At 44.3% G+C, this 9,685-nt stretch overlaps 1 protein-coding gene across 1 annotated transcript; it reads left to right on the top strand.

Annotated features, from left to right (window-relative positions):
* The first annotated feature begins 236 nt into the window (after positions 1-236).
* On the top strand, positions 237-9,442 carry LOC136610899 (vitelline membrane outer layer protein 1 homolog). Its single transcript, XM_066590097.1, has 3 exons — positions 237-506; positions 1,598-1,713; positions 8,350-9,442. The coding sequence occupies exons 1-3, from the start codon at positions 345-347 to the stop codon at positions 8,645-8,647; spliced, it is 576 nt and encodes a 191-aa protein (XP_066446194.1). The 5' UTR covers positions 237-344; the 3' UTR covers positions 8,648-9,442.
* Positions 9,443-9,685: the final 243 nt, after the last annotated feature.

Here is a 9,685-nt window from a genome sequence, read left to right as displayed (position 1 = left end):
GGTTAAATGAGGTTTCCAAATCATGTCATTCTTTTTTTCTTTCCATTTATTAATATTTTACATGTATGAGTGATCGTATGTCTGGTCATCTACAAACTGATTTTGACTAAAAAGTTTCATAAAAACAATGATCACAGAGTGATAAAAGGAGAAGGAAAGTACAAGAAAAGTACAAGACATCTCATGAATAATAATTCATGCCTGATTGTTGGAACAAGGAAGTCAGATTGATAGTTTGGTGATCGGCCAAGTTCCTATTATATATAAAGGCTTCGGTAAACCCCATCGACAATCTACTGGCAGCTTCCATCCCTACGTGGTGAGACCTTCATACACAAGACAAGATGTTGGCCGTCCTTCTCATCTTGGTGACTCTGCAGAACTTGGTGGTGGCCCAAAGGAGCTCTCCAAGTATTATATCAGTTCCGAATGGAGATAGAAGGGGTACCTGGGGCCCCATGGAGGTTTGTGATGAAGGAACAGTGGTGCGAGGCTTCAAGCTTAAAGTGAGTAATGTATGGAAGATTGATTTACACTCATTCAGATATGATGAGTAGATAGGAACTAGGATAAATATATATATACAGAGCAAGAATAGATGTATAGACAGAGAGAAGGACTATAGATAGGAATTAGGACTGATGTACAGACTGGGACAAGGACGAATGTATAGAAAAAGATGAGGGCAGATGTATAGACATTGTAACAGCGCCAGGACAGAAGATGGCAGAACTGGGCTTCACCTGTAGCAGATACCCCACCGGTACTCAGATTCACGACTGACAGTAGGGCCAAATTATGTAACGGCCAGACAGTCAAATGAGCCATAATCTGAATCTTGTATCTATGCTAGAAGGTAACAAATATACAAGCAGAGGAAATCAGCGATCGATGACAGGAAGAGGATAGTGATAGAAATCAGAACATGGGTAAATGGATGATGGTTACCAGATAATGGAGCAGACAGATGAGGGTGATGGGAGTCTGATAACGGAGCAGATGGTGATTGAGGACAGATAACAATTAGACATAAACTGATCCTAATTCTAGTTTTCCTTAATTCTTCCTCTATGGGCTTATTCACATGGGTGATCGCAGCATGTTCCTTCATTGGACGTTCCTGCAGAACGTCTCGCCCATTGTTTTCGATTGCATGGCATTTGCATACTGTACAATATGCATGAGGATCGCTAATTCACAGAAGTGATGTGAAGCGTTTTGAATTAAAAAAAAACCTTGCACCGGTGTGAAAAACACAAGTTGGAAAGTGCGTTATTGGGTTAAGTTTATCGACCTGATATCACGCTTGCCCATGGGAATTTAGCCTAGTGCACACATGTCAAACACAAGGCCCATGAGCCAAATCCGTCGCGCCACCTTATTTTATGTGGCTCCCACTGCTGTACATCAAGCCGAAGGCTGGGACTAGGACAAATATATGCAGTATTCAGGGACTAGGATGGACGTATAAGAGGACCAGAGTACATATATAGAGGGGAAAGGACAAATGTAATAATGCAGTTATTAATGCTGGGTGGAGTTGATGTATCATGTGTGTTATATTCATATTATACAATATATGATGGTCTTATCTTAGGTGCAGCAATGGAAAGGACCCTTCATCGATGACACGGCTCTGAATGGAATTGCCCTTTTTTGCACAAAAAATTCATCTCGGGAGGCGGTGAAGACCATTACGTCCAGTGTTGGAGAGTGAGTACCAAGGCATTTAGCATTCAGCCATGAACACGGCTGCTTTCTTCCAAACCCAACGTCACCCTTGAAGTGAATGGCAGTTGGGCTGCAATACCAGACACAACCTACAGACAAGGGTGGTGCTGTGTTTGGAAGAAGGCAGCTATATTTTTCTAGCCCTCGACAACCCCTTTAATCCCTTAGTGACCAAGCCTGTTTGCACCTTAATGACCAGGCCAAATTTTGGAAATCTGACATGTGTCACTTTAACATGGAGAAACACCGGAAAGGTTCTGCATCTCCAAGTGATTCTGACAGTGATTTTTAGCCACATGTTGTACTTCACTTAGGTGGTGAAAATAGCCTGATATATAGATATATAAATACCCCTACCAATGACCCTATTTTAAAAACTATACCCCGTAATATATTCACTAAGGGGTCAGGAGTATTTTTTTCAGGAATTAATTCAATTTAGAGCAAGAATAAAATGTCATATTTTTGCAAATATGTCATTTAAGGGTGAACACCCACTCGCGTTTTTTTTTTCCCACTGCGCTACGAGAGTAAAGTTAAAGTCTTGCAGCGCAGTGCGAGAAAAAAAACGGCATCACGCCGGGATATCACCAGTCTTTTCAATGGAGCCAGCGGCAGCAGCGCTAGCCCCATTGAAAAGAGATGGAGAATGCCGGGGACTTCTGCCACAGCTGTGACAGCTGTGACAATTGTGGCAGGAGTTTCCTTTATCCCAGCGGGGATCGGCACTGCTGCTGATCCCATTGAAAGCAATGGTTTCTGCCAAGCCCCGCAGTATGATTATCGGGGAAGGGCTTGAAATAAATAGCTATAAATGTTAAAAAAAAAATTTACTCACCTCTCGGGCGCTCAGATGTGTCCTCCGGCTGGCTCCCCTGCACAGCTGTTAAGCTCTTTCAGCAGGTGGGGATTTAAAAATCCCCACCTCCTGAAAGGTCTGTGCTGATTGGCAGAGGGCTCAGCCAATAGCAGCTAGTGCTTAGTGCTTAGCTATTGGCTGAGAGCTCAGCCAATTGCACATAGCCCTTAGCTATTCATTCATCCTAAGCAATAGGATAGAATGCCGCGGACTTCTGCCACAGCTGTCACAGCTGTGGCAGAAGTCCATGGCATTTTCCCTATGGTTTCAATGGGGCTAGCGCTGCTGCCGCTGGCCCCATTGAAAGCACTAGCGATACGCCGGTTCTATTCCGGCGTCTTTGTTGCGCTACGAGGCAAGAGTTTTCTAGTGCTCTCGCAGCGCAAGAAAGAAAATATCGCCAGTGAGTGTCCACCCTTAAAGACATATTTTTTTTCTATAGTGCACATGAAAATGAGGATTTTCACCCCAAAATGGATACCCCTGTTGTCCTGTGTTCAGAGACATACCTGTTTTGGCCCTAATCTTATATCTGGAAGCACAACGGGGCCCAAAATGAAAGGAGCAGCCGGGGGCTTTCTGAGCAGAAACTTTGCTTAAGAAGTTTTAGGCCCCATAGAGAACCCCCACAAATTACCCGACTTTGAAAACTAGACCCCTTAATGAATTTATCTAGGGGTGTACTGCGTATTTTGATCCCACAGTTTTTGAATAAATTCAAGCAAAGCAAAAGGAAAAAAATTGTGATTTTCGATTTTTTTTTTGGCAATTATGCCATTTTAAAAACAGCTTTTTTGTACAGTACACATATGAAGGAAGACTTGCACTCCAAAATGGATCCCCCTGTTTGTCCCGTGTTCAGAGACATACCTATTGTGGCCCTAATCTTATGTCTGTATGCAAAACGGGGCCCAAAATAAAAAGGAGCAGTTGGTGGCTTTGAGAACATAAATTTTGCTTGAAGGCCTTTTATGCCCCATTGCCCACTTGTAGAGCTGTTGAGCAGCCAGAACCATTGAGAACCCCCACAAATGACCCCATTTTGAAAACTAGACCCCTTAACGCGTTCATCTAGGGGTGTACTGCATATTTTGACCCCACAGTATTTGAATGAATCTAAGCAAAGCAGAATTGCAGCATTTTTTGGGCAATTGTGTCAATTTAAAATAGTTTTTTTTTTGTACAGCACACAAATGAAGGAAGACTTCATCCCAAAATGGATCCCCCTGTTAGTTTCGTGTTCAGAAACATACCCATTGTGGCCCTAATCTACTTACAGGACACATGGCTAGGCCTATAATGGTAGGAACACCCCTTGGATTTCAGGGTACAACTGAATAAATTCCAGGCCCCATTGCTCACTTGTAGAGCCATTGAGCGGCCAAAACAATAATGACCCCATTTTGAAAACTAGACCCCTTAACGAATTCATCTAGGGGTGTACTGCGTATTTTGACCCCACAGTATTTGAATAAATCTAAGCAAAGCAGAAGGAAAAAATTACGATTTTCATTTTTTTTGTCAATTTTGTTAATTTAAAAACTGGTGTTTTTTGTACAGTGTACATAGGAATGAAGACTTTCACCCCAAAATGGATCCCCCCGTTTGTCCCGTGTTCAAAAACATACCCATTGTGGCCCTAATCTACTTACAAGACCCATGGCTAGGCCTATAATGGAAGGAACACCCGTTGGATTTCAGGGCACAACTGAATAAATTCCAGGCCCCATTGTTCACTTGTGCAGAAAAAAATTGACACCTTAAAAATACCCCACCCCCCACCCCCCTCTGCGCCCTTTTCAGCATTCCCTAAATCTTAGATAAAAGTAATAATGTGAACTGTGTGGTTTTTCTGAAGACAGGGGTAATTATGGAGGCTGGTTGGGATGGGCACATGGGACAATAATACTCGGTATCCCCCCCCTCCTCTCATGCTTCTTGGGGGTCATTTCTTGACCCCAGCGGCTTGGATGGGGTGTAAAAAGTGGCACTCTGTGAGGCTTCGTAATGTTGCTGAGGTGCGGCGGTCTCACACAGAAGGCGCTCAACAAGCTGCTCCTGGAACTGCAAGAAGACGAGCGTTCCCGGGGCTTCTTGTAAATTACGTATTACAGGTAGCGCCGGGATCACACTGCTGGATGTGGAATCTGCTTGCAGAGGCCGCAGTGGATCCCATCTGTGAGCCCGGCTGTGACCCTGCGTACGGCCGTGTAATGTACTTCACATAACTGCCTACTCACACAGGCGGTCATGCGCAGTATATATTTTTTTGTTGTTTGTATTTTCCGCACCATCGCTTAGCGATGACGCGGGTACCCGCAGCCCGTATACAGGGTAGTTGCGTATGGGCAGCGGGTATATCCACGACCATGGAGCACAATGGGCTCTATGTTGTGGATATCCGCAGTAAAATAGAACCTGCTGCGTTCTCTTTTCTGCGAGTGGATTACGCAATTCCGACCTGCTATTGTGAGCGGAATTGTGTAATCCAATGCGATTGATCTGCGTATTACCGCGGATCAGATGCATGTGGAATCCATAATTCCTATCCGGTCACGTGAGACCAGCCAAAGGTAGATCGCTACCTTTTTATCACGTGACCGGGGACCGCTCAACGAGGCCACCCGTCACTGCTCCAGGCTCTCGGTGACCGTTGGTCACTGGGAGCAAGGAGATTTTAAATTTCCTGGGCTCCCCAACTCCTGCGCATTTTGCCGGCGGTCACATGTGCACAATCCGTGAAGGCTCATGGAGGAGGATCGCGTCAGGGTTCAAATACGGAGGCCTCCGGTAAAAAGTTTCATCTCCTCTCAGCGATCGCATCAGTGAGGGGAGATGAAACTTCTATTTTTTTAACTTTTATGTGATCACCATTATCCATTGGATAACGGCGAACACGTGACCAGAAACCGCTCACCGCGGCTCCCCGTGAAATCTCCAGGCTCTTGGCTACGTTTTGTAGCCAGGAGCAGGGAGAATTTAAATTACCCTGGCAATCCACAGCTTTTGCGCATGCGTCAGCCATTTTGGCAACTGGCGCGTGTGTAGAAGCTGTATAAATCCGGGGGCCCTAGGTACGTACTTTCATCCTCCCTCACAGATATGATCCGTGAGGGGATATGAAAAGTAAGCTTTTTTAACTTCTTTTTAACTTTTTTTAAACTTTTTTTTTTTTACTTTTTTACACTCCTTTTTTATTTTAAATGATCACTGTTATCCATTAGATAACAGTGATCACATCCTGGGTGACATCCCTCTGCTCCTGGTAGCCAGGAGCAGAGGGATTTTGAATTTCCAGGGGCCAGAGCCCCTCTATGCACGCGCCCGATGATTGACGTTGGGCGCGCATGTGCAGAAGGGGACTTCAGGTCCCAAAACACCGGGACATCGTAGAGGACCCGAGGTGAGTATTTTCACCTCCCCTCATGGATCAAATCCATGAGGGGAGGTGAAACTTGCACTTTTTTTCACTTTTTTGTGATCGCTGCTATCCATTGGACATCTACCGTTGACATCTTCTGGTTCCCTGCTACCTTCAGGAGCCAGGAGCCAGGAGATCTAAAATTTGCCGGGGCTCCCGGGATTCTGTGCATGCTCGTGACGTCATCCGTCTGGCGCGCATGCGCAGAAGAGCGGCGGTGGGTAAGGGAGGACCAGATCAGCGGGGGACAATGCGGAGGACGTGGGTGAGTAATTTCAGCTGCCCCCATGGGTCCGATCCATGAGGGCAGCTGAATCTTTAACTTTTTAAAAACTTTTTTGCACTTTAAAGTCATCGGCATTGCCGGGGGGGGGGGGGGAGGGGGAACTGCCCGCAGCCCAGGATGACAGCTCCATGCTGTCAGCTACCTGCAGGCACCGACAGCATGTAGCTGTCACGTCCAGAGTCCACGTGGCTATAATCCCTGCAGGACACTTGTTTTTATGTCCTCAGGGAATAAAGCTTGGGCAGGACGTAAAAACACTATAGGCGGGTCACTAAGGGGTTAAGAATTACTTTAATACAACTTCAAACCATTACCCTAGTGAATCCCAGTTAATCCAAAAACTGGAAGTCTGCTTCTTGGCCAAGATCAATGAGTAGGATCTATGGAAACAGGTCGGCGTGCATCCATGTGGAAAGCTACATACCGCCTTCCACGTACGACAACTGTTTCCATATGACCTGTTAGGGTATATGGAAGTAATCAAAGTGGGGCATGCACTATTGCCCCCTCTATTAGCTGAAGCAGAAATTTTTTGAAATGAGCACATACGGCTCTGGAGGCCCTCCGCCATCTATGATTTACAGAGATCCACCTTTCTTATGTGCCTTCTACTTGTGCACCTCTGATATCTACATCCCTGCCAAGAGATTAGATACCTACAAAGGGTTGTCCAGGGGAGACAAATTAGAAATTAGAGTGAAACTTAATTTTTCTTCCCGATAGTCAGCCAGCCATGTGTGCGGTAACCATCGTAAGGGGGAGGGGTGTGCCTGTATGTTAGATCCTACTTAATGCCGAGGCTATGGAAAGATATAGGGGCAGTAGATGAACACATGAAATCTCTTTGGGTAGAAATACAGGGAGAAAAAAATTACAAAATCCTGATAGGGGTTTTCTATAGACCACCAAAAGCAACAGAAGAAACTGAAAACTTATAATCAAGGCAAATAGAAGAGGTGTCAAACCGCAATTAAGTAATTATAGAGGACTTTAATTATCTGGATATAAACTGGGAAAACGAAACCTGTAAATCTCACAAGGGTGAGAAGTTCTTGAGAACAATTAAAGATAACTGCCTGGTGCAGGAGCCAACTAGAGGGAAGGCCACTCTGGATTGAGTACTAAGTAACAAACCGGACCGAATAATGGGGGTGCAGGTTGAGAGGCACTTGAGAAATAGTGACCACAATATAATTAATTTCCAACTGTCATTCAATAAGAAAACCTTATCAGGGAGCGACAAAAAAAAAAAAACTTTAGTAAAGCAAAATTTCATCAGCTTAGAACTACTATCGGTAACATGAATTGGGGCAACGGCCTCAAAAATTACAATTCAGCCAACAAAAGGGAAAAGTTTAAAAACATCCTAATCACCTCATGTGAGCAGTTCATACCGTTTAAAAAAAATGAACCACAAATAGAAGGAAACCAATGTGACTCGACAAGACTGTAAGGGGGCAATAAACGAAAAAAAGAAAGCGTTTAAACTACTAAAATTAAGAAGGCAGCGAAGAAGCACTAAAATCATACAGGGAAAAAACAAAATATGCAAAGGAAAGATCAAGATTGTTAAGAAGGAGGCAGAAAGACTGATCGCCAAAGAGAGCAAAAACAACCCGAAACTATTCTTCAACTATATTCACAGGATTTGCACTGAGAGCACTGGCCCTTTAACAAATAATGCAGGAGAAATCATAGAAAACGATGGAGGGAAGGCAAACCTATTCAATGGTTTCTTTTCAAGTGTATTCACGAACGAAAATGAAATGTCACATGAGATGCAGGGGAATAAAACGAACCCATCGCTACATATAGCATACCTAACACAGGAGGAAGTCAAAGGTTGATCCAGGGATTATTCTGATTGCCATATGGAGTTGGGAAGGAATTTTCCCCCAAATGGTTTAACTGACTTCTGCCTCTTGGGGTTTTTCCCTTCCTCTGGATCAACTAGAGGGTGGATATAGGCTGAACTAAATGGACATTGTCTTCATTCATACTATGTATAACAAGACATTCTGGAATTACATCCTGCACTTTTTTCCTCCACAGATTTGGCTCCTGGGGACACACTTACTGGTGCGATTCAAAAAGATTCCTTATAAGCTTCAGCCTGAGAGTTGAGTCTACAAACAAAATTGATAAAACAGCTGCCAACAACATCAAGTTCACGTGCTCCGACGGCTCTGTCATGGAGGGAGATGGTCGGTCACAGGGAAGTTATGGGCCGTGGAGCACTAACTGTGAGATAGGAATACGGGGCATCCAAACCAGAGTGCAGAAAAAAAGAGGATTTTTGTTTGATGACGTCGCTCTCACTGATGCCAGATTTCTGTGTCGTGATAACTGAAAAATGTATTAATCAAGCATGTAATCACCTGTGTGTATTTGGGGATAATATCTTTAAGCATAGCAATATATTGGGAGAGGTGATGTTGAGTAATGTAAGTGATGCTAGGTAGCAGAGGGTGGTGATGGGGAGTGATGGCTGGTTGTGGGGCATGATTATTGTTGGGATTGATCAAGCTGGATGCTGGTGGTGAATGGTGCTGAGTGATGGTGGGTTGTAGTAGCTGGTGATGGTGGGCGGTGGTGGATGATGGTTGGTTGGTGATGGTGGATGATGGTTGGTTGTAGTAGCTGGTGGTGGATGATGGTTTATTGTGTGGGTTGGTGGTGGGTAGTGATGGAAGGTGAAGGAGGATGATGGTTGGTTGGTGATGGTGGATGATGGCTGATTGTGTGGGTTGGTGGTGGGTAGTGATGGTAGGTGAAGGAGGATGATGGTTGGTTGGTGATGGTGGATGATGGCTGATTGTGTGGGTTGGTGGTGGGTAGTGATGGTAGGTGAAGGAGGATGATGGTTGGTTGGTGATGGTGGATGATGGCTGATTGTGTGGGTTGGTGGTGGGTAGTGATGGTAGGTGAAGGAGGATGATGGTTGGTTGGTGATGGTGGATGATGGCTGATTGTGTGGGTTGGTGGTGGGTAGTGATGGAAGGTGAAGGAGGATGATGGTTGGTCTCAATGGTCTTTTTGTTAATTTGTAAACCTGTGATTTTTTGGAGCTTCTACAGATAATTCTTTCTTCTTTGCTTATTGATGTCTGCTGATCATATAATAAAGCAAGTAAAATAAAGCCTCAGAGTGTGTCCCCGTGTGCAGTGACAGGACTGAGGTTACAGGTTGGTTTAACAGTAATGAATAAATAGCGGTGCTATATTGTGCAGATGAAAATAGTCCAGCCTACTGAGTATATAAATAATACCATTATACTGTATGCTGTACATGAATATTACTGCTACACTATATAAATAAGTAGTACTGCCCTACTGTTCACAATAATTACACCGTTCCATCACACACAAATAACACTTCTATACTGCAT

This window comes from Eleutherodactylus coqui, chromosome 2 (genome assembly GCF_035609145.1).
Source record: "Eleutherodactylus coqui strain aEleCoq1 chromosome 2, aEleCoq1.hap1, whole genome shotgun sequence".
Lineage (NCBI taxonomy): Eukaryota > Metazoa > Chordata > Amphibia > Anura > Eleutherodactylidae > Eleutherodactylus > Eleutherodactylus coqui.
Note: the sequence above shows the minus strand (reverse complement) of the source record. Positions and strands in the feature narration are given on the sequence as shown.

What these genes read in the sequence shown, in the direction of transcription:
- LOC136610899 (XM_066590097.1), top strand. Translation starts at nt 345, where the DNA reads ATGTTGGCCGTCCTTCTCATCTTGGTGACTCTGCAGAACTTGGTGGTG. An exon ending in TGCGAGGCTTCAAGCTTAAA is followed by an intron (nt 507 to 1,597) that starts GTGAGTAATGTA and finishes GTCTTATCTTAG; the next exon opens with GTGCAGCAATGGAAAGGACC. An exon ending in ATTACGTCCAGTGTTGGAGA is followed by an intron (nt 1,714 to 8,349) that starts GTGAGTACCAAG and finishes TTTCCTCCACAG; the next exon opens with ATTTGGCTCCTGGGGACACA.